Below are 24628 nucleotides of genomic sequence, written 5' to 3'. Positions count from 1 at the left end.
GTGAACTTGTAAACATACTAATTCTTTTCTTTTGGGTGAGGTAATTTACAGTAGGTCCACAAAAGCTTTCACTTGCCCTTAACCATTTAGCAGAAGTTACATTGTAAGCCTGTGCTATGATCCACCCCTAAAGAAGATGGTAAATCAAATTCTTGTTGATAGATCCCTTTGGGGCAGGGTAGAATGAAACAACACTGAATGATTGCTGCTCATAAATATATGTATACTGGGTTTATTTTAGAACAATTTGGTTGCGATGGTTTTGGTTATTTTTGCCTATAGTAACATAGCAATGTAAAAGCATGAAAGTAACACTTAAGGAAATGTGTAAGGAAAAGAAAGAAAGGAAAAAAGGATAAGATTAGATACCAACACCTCTGGATCTCGTGGCTAGACTTGGTTGTTGCAAGTTTGATGTCTGGTGGTCAAACTTGCAGTGGTGGTTGCAGACTGGATTCATCGGGGGTGGGGTGTGGGAGCAAAGTCCCCGAAACACAAAGTCCATTGGATTTATATTGTGCTTAGTCTAGGGGAAAATGCCCCAGAACCTCCCCTTGGGCTGGGAGTATTACTCTGGGTGATGTAATACTGATTGTGGGACATTTCAGGAGGTTTTGATAACTTCTAAAATGTTGCAGCTGCAGTGTTAAGTCAGCAGAGTTGGGTCAGTTATGGCCCATCTTGGCCTGTCAGCAGGGTTGGACACGTGTTAATGTCCAGGTACTTCCCTGAAGGGGAGTTACCACAGCTGAGTCACTTGAATAAGGATAAAGAAACAGTACTTTGCCTCTCAGGATTTGCCTCTGTCCTTTTCTGGTTCAACGCCAGCTGTAGCCTGAGGTATCTCTACGGTTGCCCTCTGCACCTGGGAGGTTACTTGGCACATCAGCAGCTTGTCCCTGATTGTTTGAGCCACTGACATTCCCATCTCTCCCACTTGTGGAGATATTCTTCTCGTTAGCCTTATTAACTTCTCCCTAGACCTGGGATAACTGGACAATAGCACCAACTTTAACTTATCTCTAAATTCCTATCGCAGCCCAAATTCCAGTTAGTAGGCATATTTGGGGAGGGGTGAGCTTTTGTGGTTGCAGGTGAGCAGCTGCATCTTTGCACGGTTTGTGACTATCTTAACAATGTTTAAGCCATTGACCATTTCAGTCTCTCACTGCCTGTTGTGGAAGAGAGAACCTCATTGTGATTTCACTAACCCTGCCCTTCATTTGTATGGAGTATTGAGTCCACTGCTTTTGTTTTCAGTCATCCAGATTTTTTCTTTTCTAATCTGTGTGATAGTGCATGCATTTACATCCCATGTATACATCCCTTGTTCTGGCTTCTATTTGTTATTTAGATGTTTTCCATCAAATTCTGAGCTAGTATGGTTTGTCTAAAATTGTTGTTGCTGGAAAAAAACTGCAAGAACAAGATATGTATTTTGTTTGAGTTCCTTCATTTAATCTTGAGGGGAAATAAAATTATTTGCCTTTGATGTTTAAAAATGTTCAGTATTTTAAGCAGCAGCTATCATTCCTGCCTCTGTGTGCTTATGTGCCTCTGGAGAGAAACTATGAAGTCCCAGGGTTGATTCTAACTGCAGCTTCAGTGCCATAGTCACTCCTGGTTTGATTCTTACTATGCATTCATCCTGGGGCAAATACAGTTTTAGTTTCAGTAGTATTTGGGTTTTATTAATTTTGCTTCATTGTATATTTTCACTTTCATTTCATTCGGGTTTTCTTTTCCTACAGAAAAGTTGTATTGAAACTAGAAAATAAATTAAAAGAATCACTGACGCACTAGGAGACACACAGCTCAATAACTCATTAAGGTTTAGAGATGCTTATTACATATATTCTCAATTTTCATTCACAACATGCAACATGCCAATTCCATCTCTCTTTTGACTGTGCATGGTTGGTAAAATGAATTAGATTTTTTCCTTTCACAGGATGCATTGTCTATTGAGATGCATGAAAACAAACACAATAAAAATTCCAATGAAATGTTATTGTATAGAATAAGTGGTTGCTTTAAAAGCCTGACTATTTCAACTGCATTAATTGTACAAGGTACAGAATGTAATATTTTTTGATAAAAAAAACAGGAACTTCTTTGAATTATTCATGTTTTAAAAATGGCCTTTATGACAGTTATTTTCATAACTCATTTTTACTGCACGTTTAGCACATACCAAAGCTCCCACTGAATTGAGAAATTAGGATAGTTACTATTTTACCTATTTTCATGCTTTCTTTTAAAGATAGAACTTCCTTACTGTTAATATTCTGCACATTGTAGTGAATATGATACTTTTCTCCAGTTTATTAGTCTAAGATTTTTTTTCTTCTTACACTAACAGGATAGTTTTCTAATTAAAAGAGTTTTAATTATTCTTTCTCTCCAGTGTGGAGAAAACCTAGGAGGCTACATAAATGGTACAGCCATAATACACCATGAGGAAACTAGTAACGAAATGAACAGTATTAAGCCTAAGATATTTTTCCCGGTTTTGGTCTGCAGAGGGGGAGGGTCAGAAACTCTAAACTGTCTCATTATCCTGTCTTTGTTCTGCCCTTTTTGGACCACATGGAAATAATTTGATAAAGGCTGTTAAGTGTCTTGGGTGGAAAGAGGGAGTCAGGACTGAGGGACGGGATTTCTCTCTTTGTGGACTCAGGCTGCCTGATGCATGCAGATTAGCCTGGATCTAGGTCCATGCTTCTCACAGTCTGAATCCAACACTTATATTTATTTAGCAGCTAGAATCCTGCTACCCTCCCTGGAAGAATGATTTTAGATCCATATTTATTCATTATTTTAAGAATCTCATTTATGTGATCAAAAAGGGTACTTTATGTGCCGCTTGACACTCCTGTATTACAGTTGCAATGTTTTTGTCCCAGAATACAGACAAATTAACAATTTCTTGATATATGCCAGGTTATATTGCTATTTCCTGACCAAATAAACTGATATAAATATTTTGCTTGTACTACACTTGAATACTGACTCCAAAAATTGTGGTGACATCCAGAAAATTACTCATTAGGAAGAGGTATTTAGAATAAATGAGCTGTAGATTGAAGAAGCAAATGTGCTATAAATCTCATATTTAAATGTGCTTGATTTAATTTACAGTTCTGATTCTGGTCCGTCTTCATCTGAATATTGCTTTCTTCTTCGGGATTTGGAACAAAATACAAAGCAGCCTAATAGGGAATATGTAGTTACCTTTGACAGGCTTTTGGGCTTTAAAGGAGGGTAAGAAAAGATGTTTGCCCTAATAAAGGGATTTTTTGAAACAGAAGAAAAACACTAATTTCTAATGAAAAACTGCTAAACATTAAAATTAATATGCCATATGGCAATTATGCCAAAAGATAGAATTTATAACCAAATAAAACTGTTGGCTTGTGCATTTCACAGTTTCCTCCATTCCAAACCAGTGTGTTTTTAGAGGCTTTCTGTAGGGTTAGTTGCCCAGACTTCTGCAAAAACAACAGTTTGTCGTTATTGCAGGAGGTGTTAGGAAATCAAATCCAACCGGAGCACCGAATGAAATTACAGACTTGTTTTGTCCCAGCTGCGTGACACATGCCAAGAGCTGGTTTTCAGTGCAAAAATTTAAAGAAATGAATACAGAATTCCATTTGTTCTTCTACTGAATGAATTATCCTTATTGTGTTTTTCATACTTCCACATGCTATTTAGTATTTCAGCAAAGTCCTGTTTTCCCTTCACCTCAGTGAAAATGGTTTTAAATGTCCTGTTTTATTTTAATAAGTGGTCTTAAAATGAAAAAAAGTAACAATCTATATAAAACATGAGTTTGATGACTAAATAACATTTATCAGACAGATTAAACTGTCCTTAACTGACTTATCAGTGGTAGTTTATAATAACTTTTAAAAGCTTCATATGTGATTTATCATTGTTGATGCTTTATGAAGTAACATATTTTCTAAAAAAGAATTTATGGAATTTCAGAATGATTCAGAAATTATGGTATTACAGAAAATTCTTGCAAAATTTCTTCTTATGTACTCTCATCTCAAAGAGCCTGCTAATTATTACTCACATCCCAACATGGTTTTGAATTTTAAAAAAATGTGTTTAAGATCTGTACGTCTCTGCCATCAATTTCCTTTATTATGTACAGTTTTAATTAGGTCATATTATGGAAAGTGTTTCCCTTCTTCTTCCTTCTCCCACCTACTGCAGCTGTTCATCTATGAAAGTGGATGTTTGCATTATCACCTAAGATGGGTGCTCTCAAACGGTGAGGCTGCAGTTAGCATGCATTTTTAGATAGCATGCATGTAGCTTGCATACAAATTGTAACATGACGTGTTTGGGGGATTTTTTTGTGCAAGCACCTGCTGAATGAACTTTCTCAGTGTGCTCAGCAGTGCTTACTGCATTCAAATTGTATTGCCATAAAGAGGGTGAGAGGATGAATTTGAAGACGTGAGATCCCCTCACTTCCACTTAGGCATGCAGCGTGACTCTCACAAGTAAGTTGGCCGAGATCCTTGAGACATGAAAGGGAATTCTTCAACAGGAACAATGGTGTTTTTATTTGGCAGTAGGAAAAGATGTGAGGGAACACAATTAAGCTCCATACGCTTGTGCTGAATGGCTTGATTCAGCTATGTTGGTTCACTGATATTTCACTCCTGTTCCTGTGATTGGCATGGGGAGGAATACAGGAGAATGAGTCCATAGACGCTGTCTTCACAAGGACAACTTTCTTATGTACAACCTGTCAAATTCGCTAAAAGCTAACGTCAGTGAATTAAACCCTTTCTGAGTGTACTTGTGCAATTTGTTCATCAGTTCGGTTCTGTGAGCAGGACACATCCGCGAATGTCTTCTGTCTCCCAGGCCTCTCCTAATTTGCCGTCTTTGGCGTTTAATGTCAAGGAAATAGTATAATGTGAATTTGTGAAAAATATTTTCAGCAAGTTCATGCTGATACGGAATTTCCCTGAGAGGCAACATTAATAATGGGTTGGCACAACACATTTGCTGGAGTGGGTTTGATGCCTTGATTGAGTTTCCGTGGTGCGTTTGTTGTTGCTTTGGGGAACGTGTGGATATTGGGTTCAACAGACCATAGAATTTTGAATTAACCTCTCTTTTTCTCTTCATGAATATAATGGCTTCACAATCTGTTCTTGCTTTGGCCTTTTATTTAAGGGAAGAAGTGAAGGTTTGATTTAAAACAAAAAAACTCTGCTATTTTTGAGAGCATTGTGAGGAAAAATAAATATGCATAAGGAAATATTGATTTCTAAGAATCTTAGACTACTTTCTCCAAAGAGTTTCCTGCACTGATTCTCCATAAAATATTCATTTTAGCCCTACAGTAGAAAAGATGAAAACCATTAGCACTAAGTTCAGAATATGGCAGCTCCTGTTTTACCCTTGGTTTAGGAGAAGCCTATGATGACTTTCAAGAGTTCTGGTAAATGCTGGCAGATGTCTCATTTTAGGTAATTTCTCTTTTTCTGATAGGTGTAATTGAATAATGTAGTTTTATAAGATGAAGACTGAAAAATAATAGATTTTTTTTTGCCTTTTTAATTCTCTGTTGCAGTGCTCAGAGTATGTACTGCTCGCCTTTTCAGTCAAGGAATTTACTCTGAGGGTCTCAAAACACCAGAGTAGCAGTCTGATCCTTTCATTATTTCCAAAGCTTAAGAAGATCCTTTAGTGTGTGAGTGTGTTTGACAAAGCTACACACTTGGATGGGAGAGAGCAACGCTGCTAATAGAAGATAATAGTGAGAGGCTGTATCTATATTGCAGGGTGAAAAATGTCCTCAAGTTAACTCAAGGGAAAGTTGGTATAATACCTACTAATGTGGTGATCTGTAAACTGAGATACAGGGTGAGCAGTATGAAATGGGTTTTGTTTAATTATGGCATAATTGCTGAAGTACATAACCATAGCACATTAATTTTACTCCTCAAATTGATATATTACAAAGAAAGTAAAGATTAAATTTATTCTTCAATATTTCCCTGTGTTTAATCCCTTTTTGCTTATTATGACACACGTTCTAGTTACTTTAAATTACTATCTGCCTTCTTTAGCTCAATCTATCTAAAGTTGTTAGGTATAAACTTTGAATTCAAAATTTAAAAAAAAAAACTTGTGATATCTTTTCATTTTAAAAAAAAGCTGGTACAAACAGTGTTCCAAGTTTATTAGTTTAACTCTATTTTAATAGCAAGCCATTGTCATATTCCTGAATGTTCTTTCTGCCTAAGTGCTGGGCATGATTACAAAGCTCTTTAGTGCTTTAGTGATTTGTTTCCAGAAATCCTTGTTGAAAATTGTGTGGGTTTTAGAAAGTGAGTTAAATTGGGGAAAATTAAATTAACCTTTGGGACAGCCTGTCTGTATTCCAGACTGGCAGCAAATGATTTGGGTGAAATTTATTTGCTCTAGGAATTAGCTGAAATGATGGTGATCAGAGTTTTAAATGTTCAGAAAACTGTGTTGTAAAACTTGTAGAATGCTTTTTTTTTTTTTTTTTATTTTCTACTGACAGGTCCAAAAGTGGCAGTTTCCATCCCTTGTTTATAAAACACTACACCAAGCATAAAATGGTTTTGCATTGGTTATTGTATACAGCAGGATTTTTCCCCAAATTTTCTTGTTCCCACTATTTTAGTTCCATTTTTTGTGACATGGAGTGAAACAAGAAAGAGGTAAATTTGTCTTTGCAACAAGACAAGCTTAAAGTGCCATAAACACAGGGTGAAACTGAAGGAGTAGGGGGCACTGTTTTTTCATGAAATGGCTTAATATTCCTTCTCTTTTTGGTCTTGCCCTTGCACCTACCACAGGCAAGAGACTGAATTGATCTTGCATGGACCTAATTTACTGAATGATCAGCACCTGTTGCTCTAAGCAGGGCACAAAGAAATGAGACTCCCAAGAATCCTTTAAAAAGCTGAGAATCACTGTTTTTTTAATACTGCCTGTTCCATTATTTTTACCTGTAATGGTGACAAAGGAAAGTTTTGTCAAAAGTTGTCATCATGTCTCCAAGCCCACACAAAAAATGCTGCTTTTTTGCATTCAAATAGAAGGTACTTAACTTGTGACCATATGGAGCAAAAGTAATTACTGAGGATGAAAGACAAATCAAGACAATTAACATGCTTGGGTTTTGTCAAAGAGACAACCTATGGCACAGAATACTGCAGTTCAGGTTTCATGGTGAGGGTTTTTGGGAAGGTGTCAGAGTAGTGATTTGAAAGATTTATTCATTTATTGCAGTGACAAATGCAATGAAAATGTGTTCAGAGGCTTGCTTTATAGTCAATTGCTTCTTGTAACTGATCCATTTATCAGGTATTTGACTAGGAGGAACTCAGTATAATATTGTATTGATGTAGATCAGAGCAGAACAAAGTATGTTGAATTTCATAGGCTTGGCTATACAGCAGAGCTGAATATCAGTGTATCTTAAATATCAGGTATTTTCTTTAATAGGATTTGCTACCTGTTGAATATGGTCTTTCTGTCACAGTCTTAGAGCATAGTAATTTATAATGATAAATATAAGGAAATTGTGGATATACAGAAATAAAGAAAAGAGATTGCTCTGAATTTTCTTGTATGATTTTTCTTCAAGGACACAATAAGAGCTATTCACTGTTTTGTGGCAGAATATTTAAAACTGAGTGTTTCAGAGCATATCTTCACATTCTCTCTGATCTAGACAGTAAAAGACCAGTTCATCTACATAGGATAATACAGCCATGCCGTCACATTATTTCTTCAGTTGTTGTGTTCTCACAAATAAAAGCTTTCCAGGGAAGTTTCAACTTTTACAGTCATTAAGAAAATGCTCTTAACAAAAGACCCAGTGAAAGAGTTTGCAACTGGCCGTGCAGAATTAATTTGCAGTGTGAAGCCTTTATGGTTTATAGTGGGTGCTTTGATGCAACTCCGAGAATTAGGGGTGCCATTCAATCCTCTGCTACTGCAGGTTCTTCAATCCTGAGTGAAAGAAATCATTAATGTGGCATGAAACTTCCTTTTACCTGGGTTAAAAATGAAACATTTTGCCCCATTCAGGAAATTCCCCAGCATTTCCATCCCTCATGGTGCATTGCTTCCTCATTAAGGCTCAGTGTATCTGATAGGAATCTGGGGACAGTGAGAAATCTGGAATCCAGTGTATGTTCGTACCTATGTTGCAAGTCTGCATGTCACATTCATCAGATTTATAGTTATATTTTTTTTCTGAATATCTAATTTTGGAACAATGAATAGTCAAGCCATGTTTTAGATATGGCTATGCTATTGCTAGATATGGCTCTACAGTATCTCTTTCCTTACAACAATTTTTCTTTAATGTGAGATTTGCATGGTACTCCCCTCTGAATGTTTCAAATATGTAAAGTAAGAAGACAGAAAATTACAGGACAGAAATTGACTTTTTTCAAGCCTTTCTTATCAGGGATGACATTGTAATAAAAATTATGGAGTATATCAATAAAATACTGTGGTCTACTTGTAAAATGGTTGAAATAGTCTGAAAATAGATATTATGCACTTCAATTAAAAATTAAGAATGTGTTGATTACCTATAATAAAAAATAACAGACTCGATTGGAAAAGTAAAAACATAAATTTTGTTGTTTGCAGTTAGTGTTCTGAAATGGTGTGCTGTACCACACATTTATATGCCTGCACAAATATGTGTCCATTAGTTATGCAGTTATTGTGATACTGGACTAATGATGAGAGCGTGAAGCCAGAAGGGGTAGGTTGCACCTACACTCAAAAGGTTATTTTGTAGTTGACCTCATGGACATAACTGTTGACCTAGAGCTGCCAGCAGAGCTGTGGCATGTTTTGTGATTGACTCGCCTGAGAACAGCAGCAACTTGTCCAAGAGCTGTGTTTTTGTTTTCTTCTTGTATGTCAGAGAAAGCAGCCTTAATTAAGATTTGTGTGATGACTGTAGCTGAATTTTTCTTCATTTAGTCAAAGCCTTTAAATTTCTTAATAGTGCTGTTTATAGTATGCTAATTTGAGTTAATTGTACTGCACTAGATGAGACACTGATTTAGAAATGCTTGTAATAGTCCAATTTTGAGTGGAAAGAGACCCTTTCTTGTTTTAATCTTGTAGGCAAGTATTGTCTGCTCTGACCTGCTGTTCACGTAATAAATCATTTTTAACACTGGCACAGGTGTCCTTTTGAGTTTAAGTATGTTTTCTATTCATGTTGTCTGCTAATATTTTTTTCTGATGTATGGCTCATTATCACATCATTCTATGTGCAAGTATTTTTATAACATCAGTTTTTGCAGACATTTCTACTTTCATAGCTGAATTTCCTATATTCGTTTTTTGAATTTTGTATTCAAACTGTATGCATGAGCTTTAAAATACCATATTCAAATCACTCCAGCAATTTTTCAGTGAAATTTGAATCTGTCTGAACCTGATTTATTGTCCAGTCTGGAAACAAATGGTCTGATCAAGTAATGGTTGAGAAAGTAGCAAGGAATTCTAGAGTTCTATAATTTCAGATATAGATAGCTACCTCTGGCATTACAGAGGTGAAAGCTTGTCTATGCAGAAATGATTTATAGTAGTTCTTAAAAGTACGGTATTTCTGGTAGACTGTGTGTAAGAAAATACAGGAATTTCTCTTTTAAAAGTTTTCTTCTGTTTGAACTGAAAAAAAAAGGGGGAAAATTATATGGTTGATGATCCAGTCCCTTCCAAAGCAGGATTAGGATACCTAGGTTGTTCCTGATAGATTTTTTTTTTCTTAAAGACACACAACTGTGGGAATTTCAAGGCTTTCTTAATAATCTGTTTTAGTGTTGCAGTAATTTCTAACTGTTAGAAATCTTTTCAGCATCTTGGCACAACTGAATTTCGCTTATTCTTTATCACAGATAAGACATTCCTCTTTAGATCTACCTTTTATACATTAAAAGATTGCTATCATCTTTATCTTCAGCCTCCTCTTCTTAAAGCTTTAACAATCGCGTGTTATTAAATCTCAAATGTTTCCTTCTTGGTGAGACTCATGATGGTTTTCCTTTTGACTTTTTCCTATTCATTTCCATCTCTTTGGGCTGCCCCAAACAGGATAGAAACAATTCATCTTGAGTTTCCCAAAAGCTGGAGTGAAGAAGATCTTTTGTATTGTGCAGGTATTTTTCGGTTTTACATATCCAAGGTATGTTTCTTGCAACAGAACTACACTTTTGATTTATTTCCAGATTGGATTGAGATAGGATCTCTAGATTCTTCTCTGAGAAACTTCTGCCTACACAGTTGTGATATCTAGATTTGCTCAAGAAATTTGCATTCTGGCTGACCTTTCAACACACTGGCAGGTCCAGTATTTATGTGTAGTCTTTAAGTGCAATAAGCACTCTCTTCACAGCTTTTTTGTTGAAACTTCAAACAAGCCTGTTAGAGGGGAAAATATGTAAAAGATAACTTTAAGCAACAGCATAATCATCCTTACACTTTGTGTACAGTTGCCTAATCAGTTTTGAACCTACACAATACTATTAGCGCTTAGACAAATTTTCCATTTTTTTATATGCAGGAGGATTTTCTGTGAGGCAAAGGGTACGAACATAATGACCTTGCTCGCAACTCACCTCTCCACAAGGTCTGTAACTATTTTGTGGAGACATTGAATTTTGACTAGATTTGTTCTTAAATGATTGACTAATTCTTAACTGATTTTTGACCCTTCTTATGTCCTTTTCATATTGAGAGCTACTTTAAAATCATGGGGTTTATTTGTTCCAGAGCTTTTCTAGGACTTAGTAGGTGACAGAAAAAAATGTTTTTTCTAAGTTTCCACTTTTTTGAAAGATGAATATTATGCATTTGCTTTTTCAGTTCTACTGATACCTCATGTGTGCTCCCCAGATTGCTCTCCTGATGGTTCTGAGATGGCTTTACCAATTCTCTAAGTACCCTAGGAGGAAGTTCATTGGGCACATCTGGTCTGAAAACCAATTTGCTTAAGTACTCTGTAACCTTTTCTGTCTGTATTTTTTAATTGAAATCATTCTTTTGTTTTATGTATTAATTATCCTAGTCCCCTTCTCATTGTTGACCTTTCTAATTAAAACTAATGCAAAGAAGACATTAAATGCTTTGGCCTTCACATCTGTTAGTAACTTTTTTTCTTCTCTTGGATAGCAGAACAACACTTTCCTTTGTCCTCCTCTTAGTCACTTTGAATAGATTCAGTTTGATTAGTGCAGGGTGCAGTTATTTTAATTACGTTTTGTCCTCCCAGTAGGCCAGTTTAAATTTCCACAGAAAGGAATTTTTTTTTTCATTGACCTTCCTGTGTTCGTGTTTATGCCAAAAATTGAATTGCTGGTATTCCTGAAAACTCTTATACTAATAAATACACATTATTTAAACCGAAGGAAAAAAAAAGAAATAAAGAAAAAAGCATTCAAGCCTAAACCAGGGAAAGTCAAACTGAAGAGACTTGACAGTTTTGTTTGTGGAGTGACACATTCAGCCCCTCATTATTCACACACAATGGAAGTGAACACTTCGGCAATTGGAAATCACTTTGGCATCATCAGTCAGTCAGTCAGAGGATTTGACGGTGTGAATGTTTCTGATTCTCTAGCCTACTGAAAGGGGACCTTTTATATTCTGGAAAAGACTTATTGCATTTAGAAATTTTCAGTCTTGCCTGTTTTACTGTGAGACATGAAAGCATCATGAAGCATGATATTAACATGGATATGTTAAATTAATCTAACAAGAAGAACATTAATATCACAATCTAAGCTCTTTCAGGATTAACTTGGACTTATTCTCTTTGACTTGCTTAAATCCCATAACTGTTTTTCTTTAATATAATCTCTTTAGGTCTACTCCTGGTGAAATTTAAAAAAATAAATGCTTAGCAGATATTCTCCCTGGGACAGGACACATGGGAATGGCTGAAGATGGTTTAAAGCACTTAAGAGAGCAGTCAGATAGGGAATTTTCACTGAGCCTTTAAAATTTTCTCATGAGTCTGAAGCTGAATAAGGTTTTACCATTTTATGTGCAATTTTCAGGCTGCCTATGAGTCGAAGATTGGGAATGTTGACAACCAAGAGAATACAGTTCCGGATATACTTTTGTCTTCAGGTGGGACAAGAGTGTTGAATGTGATGGTAAATACTATCTACTACTACTTATATTTACTATTAGTCACAGGGAGGAGAAGCTATCTGGCTGCAGGAGACTGAGATTTACAGTGCTGAAAATGTGTTGGTCCTGCATTAAGGAACTGAAAGGCAGACTCCAGAGCTGGAGGAGAGGTTTGGCTTTGCTGTGTATAGCAAGGAAACAATGTGAAAGAATATGGTTAAGTTGAATCTTTCAACTTACAATACATATTCTTCAGGATGACTTTATCAACTTTATTTTGTTGGATATATAAGTAAAAGGACATAGAGCATCAGATACTCTTGTAAAATACTCTGTTATATGTTTTGTAATCAGACAACTTAGAAGAAAAAATTTACTTGTTGTAATACAGATTGTCAGTGATGTTAGTGTACTGTAAGCACTGTCAGACATTTTGCTAAACCTGTGATAACTAAGCATTATGGCAAAGATGTCTGAATTATTTGTGAGATTTCAATAGATTAAAGTGTAGATACAGTATTGTCTAAAGGATAGAAAATGTAAGACTTTAGGGTGACTATAAATGTAGTCCAAGACATGAAAAATACCTTTAAGTTAGCAATATCTAAATAGCATAAGGTTATTGCCAGCAAACAGAGCTTTTTAATTTGTTTTTTGAATTTTGTTGTTTGAATCCCATGAACTGCTTGCTCTTGCTTGGTTGGGTATGTCAGTTGGTAATTTGCTGTAGGCAGCACAGCAAGTGATACCCATGAAATGTTATAGCCTTGGGAACCTAAAATCCATGGTGTTTGTAAGCATCATCAGACAGGTAATTCTGAGCGTAGATAATAGTAACTTATCACAGCCCCACATAACACAAGGATGAAATCAGTCTCCCCAAGCTAAACCTAAAAGAGCTGACAACATATGCTTAGAGTATGTAATCTGTAGCTTTCATCATTCTATTAATTAAATACTGTTTTGACTAGCGTCCAATTACAGACAAACAAAGCAAAAACTCCCAAAAAAGCAAAACCAAAAAAATCCAAAACCTCAAGTGACTAATAACTATTTCATCTTATGACTTTGAATTCCAGAAAGCATACTGAATTAAGCCTTCCATTGGTGTCATAATTTCAAAATTGTTTTACAGTCTTCCAGACAATGTATTTTTTTCCCACTAAATCTTAGAATTGAGTGGAGGCAAGAGTCCTATCCACCTTGTGATAACTGAAAATAGTTTACCAAAATAAGATCTCAGATTTCATTGGTTATATGGGGCTGTGTAGCAGGAGAAGACTTTTGCATGCCCTCTGTTCTTCTTAAACCTCTTATGTGTCTTTATTAGGCTGTGTGTCATTACCCATGAAACTGTTGCAGTTATCTGATGATTAAATTGCAGGTTTGTGCAAATACGTGTAATTTAGCTAGTGTTGAAACTTGGTACAGAGAGCATGCTTTGGAGTCAGCCTAGTTCTTGCAGTAGAACTTGAGCAAAAATTACTTGGCAATCAAAATAAAACCCAAGGTTTTAAAGGGATAAGTATCCAGTATGTGCCACAGTACATGTGTAAACATTGTTTTCTGACTCAAATGCATTAATTTCAATAACCAATTTTCCTCCATAAAAAAATTACATTTTTCTGTCTTACTCTACCTGTTTATCCACCTTAAGCTCTAGATATTAATAATAATAATTTTATATACACAAATGTAACCTCTGATTTCAAATTTTTCATTTTTAAAAAGGAAATTGTCGAAGACTAAAAAACTTATGAAAAACTACAACACAAACCTTCCATTTTGTTTTGTGCAGTAGTATGTTCTTGATAACATAATATTGAGAACAATTGTTGTAGACAGATTTTTACAAGAAAATTACATAAATCCAAACAGTTCTTTGGATCTTTTTGGCCATATTTAGAGAGAGGCAGCTTAGTGGTTTAGCTTGAGCCTGGAAATTAGGAAGAGCCCATCTAGGCCACAGTATCAGGACTGCAACATTTGCTCAGTGTATTTGAGAAGGACTGAAATGATTGCAGTCTTCTCCACCTACATTCACAGGGTGTTCATCTAACATCCATTCCCACAGCATTGCTTTCCAATGGATTTTTTTTTTTAATGTAACAGATTGGTTTTTTTGCTTTTAGAGTCTTTTGCATTTTTTTTTTTTTAGTTTGATATTGTAACTTTCCTACATAATTCCGAGAAAGAAATAAAATAAACCAAACTGTATGAACAATTACTATTACAGTAGATATTGAACATGCTATGTCTGGAATTATCAGTGCATAAATCATCATCTTAAGAAGATTTTCTTGTCATGAGCTAGAATTCAGTGAAGTAGACCTTAGCCCTTTGAAGTGTTAAGATCTGCTGATCACATTAAAAAATGCTTCCTCTTATTGATTTTATTTTTCTTGGAGAAAATAGTGATAAAAATGGGTCCTAGAATAAATTTAATTTGTAAGTTTTTCTCTATACTGCGTAAAAGCATCCATTTTTCAACTGTTAAAAAGTTGATAGTCTTATTAATTTTACTGAAAGTGAACACTTCTGTAAAGTTGCAGTTAAGTCTCTGGTATAACTGTAATTTTAGAGTGGTAAAAAGACAGCTAGATTAATCCTAAATGAGAGAACATTGCTTTCTTTGTGTGTTGATACTAAGGACTCATTAAATCTCACATTGGGCTTGCAGGCACTGCAGAAGGACAGACATTTCAGAGATCTCCAACCTCTTAGGAACTTTGGAGGTTAATGAGCCATCCCATAGTTATTACTTTGTGTTTTATCAGGGGTTTGCTCTGGGCTTTTATTTGATTTTCAGATTGTAGTGTAATCTCCTATGTGTGAGCATTGGACAACATCAACTTTACAAATGCTGTATTTTCCAGTACTGATGGGCTATACCAAAATCTTTTAATGCTCTTTGAGACTTCTATGATTCTCCTAGTATCCTAACATCATTAAACATTTCAGACAAGAATCAGCAGGGCTTTGTGGAGTCCTTCAGAGACGCAAGAACACTTTGGCCACGGTAAAGTCTGTCACATTAGGATCTGCTGGGTGTATAAGGACCTCCAAATATTCTAGTTTCTAGTGCGGGATAAATAATGCTTCACTTTCTTCAGAGCCTCCAGGCCTACTCAGGTCCCATGCTTGTCTCAGAAGTGTCCTGATTGAGGTGTTTTGATGTCAGGATGAAGGGCAACCAGTTAGTATGTGGAGTATATTTATACGTAAATACCTTCTCTTCCTTCCCCTTATCCTTGGCAGCCTGGAGAGGCCAGTGGGGGAGCACTGCCTCAAAACTAGAGAAACAAATGAAAAACAAGAAAATAGGGAAGAAAAGGGCTCAAAAAACTGTATTATGATATTGCTGGAGGATCAGAATTGAATAATTTTTATGTCAGCTGGGATCTTTCATTGTAACTACTCTCATGTTTGTTTCTCAAAGATAAAGTTGTTTAAAAAGCCCATCAAAACCATGATGCTTCTTTTTCTACCAAATCTTCTCAGGTCATCATGATATTGTGCTAGCTTAAACTTCAATTGTTCTAACTAAAGCTTCCATGAAGGAAGTATATAAGAGGATGTTTAAATATCTGGCAAACATGAAACCACCTCCTCTAAAGCAACCTAAGAGCACCACCACAGTCATTGGTGTTACACCTTTAATGTAGTTTGTTTTATCCAGAATTTTCATGGAGACCCGTAAAGCGTAGCAGTAACATCACCATTAGAAATGATGATTGATCTTGTGCGTGTTATGTGTTTGAAGTAGCAGGTTTCTGTCTGGGGAAAAGGAATCCCATTCTTTACACATAACACTTAACAAATTTTCCAACTCCTTCTTTGAGGTTTTTATCAGAAACTCAGGGTCAATCCTCTTCAGATAGAAGCATCCTTTTGGAGAATTACAAACAAAACTCAAAACTATTCCTCTTTGCATATTCTCTCTCATACTCTGCAGATGTCTGTCCCTTATTTAGAGACTTGTAATCAAGACTCTCATCTTAGTATTTATGATTACTTCAATAAACCCAGAAAAACATGGCAACCATGCTTTTTCTGAAAATAGATCCATCTTTTGAGGTAAAATGTATACTGGAGCTCATTATCTTTGGAACCTAAGTAAGAAGTTGAAGAATGAGAGTCAGTTGAGTGAACGTTTCTCTTGTGTGGGGGAGAGGATTAAGGGAGCAAGGAACTAAAAAGACATTTGTTTTATAGCAATCAGGCCTTCTTGTGCTGACATGCAGTGTTTTTCCACTCCAGTTGACATGGTTAGACATCCTCTGACACCCTCAGGGATGTAAATCAGAGACTGAGAATTTTAGACTTTTTGTTCTCTGGAGACATGTACCTTGTATTTTAATGATTATTTATTTTTCCCAAGTGTACATTTGCTTAGATGCACGCGTCTTTAAATATATGTAAATATATATCCCCCCTCAAATCTTCAGAAGGCAAAAAACTTCAATATGTATGTCTTGTTAACATTTTGCTATACATCTTCCAGAGGTGTACTAGGAACAGCCTGCTATACAGCTGTTCTCCTCCAGCTGAACAGGTTCATAGGGAATGAAGAGCTTAGAGCAATTTGTAGGCAATGAAGCAAAAAGCAAAATCCACAAAGAAGCAGCTGATGTTAGCAGCTTTTAAAGAGAATAAAAGGAAAGGGGAAGAATAGGGAGACAAATGTAGAACAGAGGGAGAGAACACGATTTTGGATGAAATCTGAATTACTGTTTTTCAAAACCAAGGAGAAGCTACGGTGCTTACTTTTATAAGCCACACTTTATCCTTTCATGCTTTTTGCTGCCTCCTGAACAATATCTGTGCTTACCATTCGCAGACACTAAGCCAGTGCTTTACCTTCATTGCACAAATGGCTGGGAGCTCAAGGCTGGCAGCCAAAATTTAGTGTTAGAGCTTTGTCACCGACACACACCTAGAACTCAGTCAGGAAGGTGTTTAGGGCATGTTAAATTTTAAGCACATGTTTAAATCCCACTACTTGCCATAACACTATTCTGGAAAGAAACCGGCATATTAAACTCTGCAAACCAATCTTGCAGTGCCTGTTCCCTTATTTGTATGCCAGGAATAATAATGCTTAATTCCAATGTGTGTTTAGTAGCTTAATTCAGGGTGTTTATATACCACTCTAACATGAAAGAATTATTACTGTATTTCATTAGCATTCATAGGAATTGTTGTGTATTTAGTTCAAAGAGATATACATCTAAATTTTCTTGGCATAATACAACTGAAAATTTTAAAGGAAAGACTGTCTGTATTAATTGTCATTAAATCAATATCAGAGTCAAGTTCATCTCCTTAACACAGAAATCACATGGAGTTTACTTTCAAGTGGTCCTTTAGTGAATTTTTATTTGCTCTTATACAAAATAAGTGTAAGATATTCACAGTCAAAACTATAAAGCAATATACAGTTTATTTCCAGCAGGACCTGTGACCTAGGGAAATCAGTGAAGTGAAAAAACCTATGAACACAGTATAAGAGCAGCTGTGAGAATACTAGATATTTTTACTTAGACATTTTCATACAGGCATTATTTAGAAAGAAAAGAAATATTTCATGGTATATAGATAATCAAATAAATCCTTCAAGAAAAAACATATAAGAATAAATAAACCCTCTTTAAAATATTATGTCTGCTGTATTTTTTAAAACGTGTTAGTGATTTTAAATTCCCCATAAGAGTACATCTGATATTCCTGAGGTATATAATTGATGGGATGCAGTGTCAAGGCTCAGAGGGACCCATTATTATATTTCATTGGTTCCTTTATTGCCTGAGGGTGAGAAGAGGCAATAGAACAACGTGTCAAACTTACTTTTAACCTTTGGTCTTAGAAGAAGCTAAATTAAAGGTTTAAGTGTGTTTTAAGTTATCATCCTTAGACTTGTCTCTCTCCTTGTCTGTTTGCAACCAGCAAGCATGAATGTTATCCAGTTTTCAGTGTCAGCTTCTTATATTGTGTTCCACATAGACCTGTTGTTTTCACAACAGGTCCCTTCATGCTTTTTCCTCTGCTTTGTGTGACAAGCTATAGGTTGTGTCAGCTAACTTCAGTGATTCCTGCTTAGGGGGGAAAAAATGTGAAAAAAAAAAGAGAAATATTTCACTTTTGAGTGACATGAAAAAAGGACGAAACTGGCATATTTTTTGAAATGTACACAGGTCACAGATCAGACAAAAGATTATGGCACATGCTTGGAAAGAGGAATAGACTGTTTTGAAATACTGGAGGAGGAAATGGCAGAACATGCTTTCATTGCAGAAATATTATGGGTGTTTGTCAGTAATTGCAATGCTGCTGAAGCTTGTTCCTTACTGAGCTTCAGACAAACTGTTTGTGTAGGTCAGACAGAGGGCACACCAGGCCAAGTCACACCTGTGCTCTAGAGAAGACATGTGGCTGTGGGCCAGGAGATCAGGGAAATTAATTTTACTATAAATTTTAAATCAAACCTTAGCTCTGTATTTACTCCCACTTTCCTGCCTGCATCCCCTGCCCTCAAAGTCTTCAGTCATCAAGGAATGTAAAAAGTAATGATGGATCCTGATGGGCTAGGGACCACAGTGATGATAACCTTTCTTTCTTCCCAGAGGAATTTGTGTTTTGCAGTATTAATATAAGGATGTTAGTGTCTCTTGAAAATAAAGAAAAAAATAGAATAATGTAGAATAAAATAATGTGGAAAACACTTTTTTTTAGCAGCTTTAAGATTTAAGGAAGAAGCTCCAAAAATCCATTGTAAGCCAAGAAGACCTCTGCTCTGTTGGGTAAAAATATATGTATAAGACCCTCTTATGGCTTTGTCATTAGAAACGTGTGCTCATAGCACTAAACCTGTGATAATGCACATTATACTACTGCTAACTGCTTAATTCAAGTCCATATTCTTGAGTTCAGGTTAATTATTTTATTTTCTTTGTCTGACAGTTGTTTTGGGGTGGTGAAGAATGGAAAGTGCTGAACTCTGTCCTCACAGACACTGATATCACTGATGTCCGAGCCTTCGCCCCTTACACATAATTCTGCCTGTTGTTAGATCTGAATAAAGCCAGCTCAGCAACAAAGACAATTATTTTGAGAGAAGTTTTATGTTACAGCTCTTTATTTCCCTACTGAGGGTTTTTTTGTGTTTAGTGACTCCGTCTTGGGAACCCACCTCGTTTCTTGGCTGCAATGACCTTTGTGTTTACAATGTTCTGTCAGTTTCCAAGCAGTCAGTTGGAGGTGAATGCTGTAGTATTGATATAATTATCATCCATTCAAGTGATGGGAACATAATTTCCTTAACTCCCTAGTCCCTCTCCATTTTAAGCTTTTCTGTAATGCATTTTACTGAAATCTAGAAGAAGTATTAGGTTCATTGCTTTTCAGACAGGTAAAAGGTTTTATGGTTTTAGGCTTCTGTTTTAAATATATCAGTTTGCACTTTTTATCATTCTACATGATTTTTCCTGCGCTAGAAGTTTGAACACGCATCTGTTCGGTCTATCATTGTGTCAGTGTTTCATCCTTATTAATAAAATAATAGTACAGTATTCTCTCTTTCTTAAATGCTTTTCAACCACAAATCTGAGTGTACTTTGTAAAGAAATTCAGTAGTTAGCTACAGTTTACATGTTGGGAAAGTGAGGTAAAGGAATGGCCTCGAATTAAACTTAGAAAGCTACAATAGGACTGGACAATGAGGCCACATTCATGACTCTCTTCTGCTTCCAAAAGAGTGAGGTTATCATACTCCCATGCAGACAAAGAAACAATTCTTAAATGCATGAGAAACTTTTCAATCTCATTCCTTTACCTTTAGGTTTTTGGGTTTTTTGTTTGTTTGTTTGGTTTTTTTCCCTCAGTTGGATACACTGCTTATTTTTAAGGAAATTAACTGTGAATAAAAAAAAATAAAAATTAATGGATTTCTCCAAATATTAGCACACTCAGTTTAAATAAAATTAATTTCAATTAAAGCTTCATATTCAAAGTATCTCTACTTGAGAATAGCCAGGTGTAACTTTATTTTTGTTTTGGGTCTGGCTTTTTGCTACTTTAACAAGGATTAGGGCCTTTGCTGTGCAGGGTTGTCCAATAATGTTACTCATTTATTGCCTAAATAACATTTTTTAGCATAAAACAAAAAAAAAAAAATTATATCTGCTGCAAAAACTTATACACCTTCTTTTGTTGTGACAGTCCTTCTGATATATTATTTTAAATAAATAATACTTCAAAAAAAAATCTACTTCATTAAAAAAAACTCCAGTCAGTTAACTAGTGACATTTAAATGGATTAGTGCCATGTTTTCTGTGTGATATTTCCTGATAGTCAAAGTTGAACAAGAAAATACACACCAAAACACAGTCCCTGTTTGCAACTGAATTAGTTTTTTGGTAATAATTTACTGAAACTACATTTAGTTCACTGGAAGCTTATTTACATGGTCATGTTCAGGAGAATTAATCTGTAAAAATGAATCTGAAGTGGATTATTTAAACCTAATTAAGTCCTTATATAGATGTTCATTCAAAATAAAAATTGCCTTGATTTGGTTTAACTTAACTCCCTTCCAAATGAATTACGACTCGCAGGGATTTAATATAGTTTAAATAATCAACTTTAAGAACTAAATACAGAATAATTTTGCTGCATGCCTTGGTGTATACAATGTGTCTGGGAGAAATCTGTCTGACTCTTTCTCAGATGTCAGCATAGGTGTAGACAATAACTAAATTTAATAGGTAGTCTGAAGTCTTGCAAAAGATATTAAATTTCTTTGAATTTGGAAGTGATATTTTAGGAGAGGGCAGGATACAGACATATAAGCTCTTTAACAGGTAGGAATTTAGGATTCCAGGGATGTAATAACTTGGTACCTGCTTCCATTAACTGTGGGGGAATTCTAGTCTCTAAGGCTAACTTTTGTTGAGGTGCCCGTGACCCCATCCCCTGGGAAGGAATGCATTGGATAGGATCATCCTCTGTGTGCAGTAGGAAGTTGGAACTTGGCTGGTAATTAGAATTATTTGTCATTTATTTAGAACATGCTAGTTCCCTTATTCTGAAATTTCTATTTGGATATATTTTGGTAATAATCCTGAATGAACGATAAAGTATTCATGAGGTTGTTTGACTCTGTGTTTTTTTTAAAGGATGGCATTTATTTTGAAAATTTAGAGAATCACCGCATAGGTTTGTAAGCAACAGATGACTTTAAGCAGGCATAGGACCGGACAGATTCCTAAAGGAAAACGAGTCCCATTTCTGCCACAGCTGTGCTGTGCTTGAATGAACATGGAATCTTGGAGGAACATAGTGGCATGGCTGAAATGAAGAGATCTTTCCCATGAGTGAGCTTCTTAGTATTTAAAAATGAAGTCTCCTATGGGCAGGAGAGACTTGCGTTGCAAATGATGACAGTCATTAGAGTATTGAAAATAACTTCCTCCTGTCCCAGTTTTTCTCTGCCAGTTTTGCATGATGTTGCATGATTCCAGTACTTTCCCTTCAGTTGTAGTGGATTGCATTTTTTCACATGACGCTTAGGAACCAGCATTATTTGAGGAAAAAATATTTTGAGTGGTAGATGATATCCCCTTATGTAAAGCAACATAAAAAATGATGCTTGTCTATGATCTTACCTTGATAAATTTCCCAATACATCAAGGATGTTAACAGAACTACTCCAAGGTAAAACTGCTGTAAGGGCTGGGGAGGGGGAAACTCCTTAAAGTGAAAGACTGATGGTTCTGTGTATACAGTAAGTACACAATAATTCCTGATATAGGTGATATCATTTTCAAAACATCGGCAACCTGATTGTCTTCTTGATTGATTTTTACATGGTGCAGTTTAAAAACTGGGTTTGTTTTTCTCTGCTTGCTTAGTAGAAAACATCAGTGAAAGGAAAACTATCACTATAACAAAAAGCATCACAGAAATGTTCATTTCAAAAATACTAACTTTATACACTGATTGTGCTATTGGATTTTGAAAGAAGAGAAAGGAAAAAGAAACTGTGAAATAATAATAAAAGGAAAGCAACAGAACAGTTCTGAGAAGTACCTGGTAATATCCTTCACATTTCACCTTTATTTGAAACACAGCACAGAACCATGATGATATTACTGGTGCATAAATGTACTTCTTTGCACATACGGATCAACTCTGGAGTAACTGAAAAAAATTATAATGGGGAAAAACAGAGTTAAACTGTGCAAGCACAGAACTGAAAACACACATTTGATACTTGCAGAAAAGAATCCCCTCTGCTGAGGGTCCCTGGCAGGATAAACCAGCGCAGTCTGCCTTGCAGTACCTTCTCCCTCACCCCCTGCTTCAGGTCCCCACCCTCTGCTCTCCTGTGAGCTGTTGCTGCTTGCCAGGTCCACAGATAACAAACCATACTAAAAGGTAGTTAGTACTTTTCTTCTGGCTGAGCAAGCTAAATATGCTGTGGGCTCAGATGAACTCCAGTACCTGCAGGTCAGGAGGAGTGTGAACTGAGCCTAGAGTGAAAGAGGAAGAGGAAAAGGGCAGATTAAACTGCTTTTGCATACACCTGAACATTCAGTTCATAAATGTTCAACAAATACAAAAATGGTTGTTGTCTGTATAGGTACATATTTGTATCATTCTTACATGCTCATGCAGTACATCTGAAATGATGTATCTGTTTACTTCCCATTCATAACTTTGGAGGTGAAAATGCTTCTTTCTTTGTTTTTTCATGGGGTTTTGTGTTTTTTATTTTTTAGTTCAGCATCTATAGTAAATATTTCTTGGGTAAATATCTTCTGAAACCTCTGAATTATTAAAGCATAAATTAGATGATTTAAGAGCAGAACATTGTTTACAGAAGTGCACTTGTCATTGCTGGAGAGGTAAAAGAAATAATACTGCTATGTCAGTAGTCTCTTGGGAGGACCTTACCTTCCTGATATCATCCATGTTTCTTGTAGTTCAGAACACTTGTTAAGCTGAAAGGGGGGAAGAGAAGTGCATGACATTTATATTTGTTGTAACATAAACTATTTCTTATCTCTCCCCTCAGTCCCTCTCCTCTGCCTCCCTTCTGTCTCCATTTACAACTTCACTATCCCTCCTGCCTACTGGGACCATAACCTTACTGTAATCTTTCTTCTTTTTTGCCGCCCTATGCATATCTAAGGCAATCTTTTCTTTTTCTTTTCCTTCAATATTCTCAACCCCCCCCCCCAAAACAAACCCATATTTCTTTTAATGCATTTGCTTCCTGTTCTTTCTTTCTCTTTTTTTTTTTTTTTTTTACTGAATTTTTCTCCTATCTAATCCCCAAATCACAATTCCTCACAATTCCCAAATCAGCCAGATCGTGGGTCTGAAGTCACTGGTGACACTGCCAATTATATCTGCTAGTTCTTGTCATTGGTTTATGGAACTGAACACCTTATTTCTTTTCTTTTCCCTGAAAGAAAATCTGAGAGAGATCTAACTATGCCAGAATGAACTGTTCTTCCAATCTGGACTGGCTTTCAATAAGCCTGGAAAGCATCTCTATACCATCATAAACTTCTCAACAGTTCAGCAGTCATTTTACTCACACTTGTTAACATATTTCATGGTTTTCATTTTAATTAGACATTTGGTGGTGCAGGTTTCCCTTTTTCAAATTTCCAAATGAGCCTAGAGGAATTTTGTCAGGACTTTTTTTTTTAAGCATTTCTATCTTGGAAGAGCTGTTGAACTTGAAATTTATGCTATTTAGATTTACAGAATAAACATCCCTGTGATGAAATCTGTAAGTAGCTGGTCTGAGCTGGTGCTCTGCAAAGGTGCTGAATACAGAATCAGCAGTAGGTTTAGGTGCAAGTAAGTGTGACCACAGCCAGTTTCACTCAAAATACATCTAGAATATAAAGTGGTGTATCTTTCTTTTGGAGCATTTGCCCAGGAAGAGACAAACATGGGAAGATCTGAATGATGCAAAGTTCCTTTGTAGGTTTCACCCTGAATTTTTCTGCTTCCCTCAGAAAAAATCAATATTTTCATATTTTGAAGAATGTTTTGGGATTGTCTCTTAAAGAAATGTTTCAAAAAGTTGCACAGATTTTGAAAGAAGACTTGAAGAGTCCCTATTTTGAATTAATATTTCTGTGTTAATAGTTTTGAGGTTCAAATTAATGTTGTTATAAATGGCAGCACTGAGACATGGTTTCTATGTTCTTGACTGTGCAGTCACCAAGCAGATGTGGTAGTTAGATATAGCAATTCTATGTAGGAGAACAACTAAAAGTATGAAGTTAATGCAGCAAAATTAAGGACCATTAAGCCCCTATATAGAAACTTATTCAAAAGTGGAGTGCTTAAGGGAGGATTAAACTACAAAAAATATAAAGGCGTTTTAATTCAGAATGAGAGCATCTACATATAGCTTAATGTGTTTTAATT

The 24628-nt window shown here is 35.8% G+C and overlaps 1 protein-coding gene across 3 annotated transcripts in view; it reads left to right on the top strand.

The window, feature by feature from the left end:
* The window catches only part of PCDH9 (protocadherin 9), a 670370-nt gene that overhangs the window by 97677 nt on the left and 548065 nt on the right, over positions 1–24628 (top strand). The window contains exon 3 of one of the 3 annotated variants that reach the window (XM_058825599.1): positions 12102–12200. The exons of the other annotated variants lie outside the window; for them this stretch is intronic. Coding sequence (XP_058681582.1) covers positions 12102–12200 — 99 coding nt within the window. The remainder of the gene's footprint in view (positions 1–12101; positions 12201–24628) is intronic. 3 annotated transcript variants of the gene reach the window in all.

Source organism: Ammospiza caudacuta, chromosome 2 (assembly GCF_027887145.1).
Source record: "Ammospiza caudacuta isolate bAmmCau1 chromosome 2, bAmmCau1.pri, whole genome shotgun sequence".
In the NCBI taxonomy this organism is placed as follows: Eukaryota; Metazoa; Chordata; class Aves; order Passeriformes; family Passerellidae; genus Ammospiza; species Ammospiza caudacuta.
Note: the sequence above shows the minus strand (reverse complement) of the source record. Positions and strands in the feature narration are given on the sequence as shown.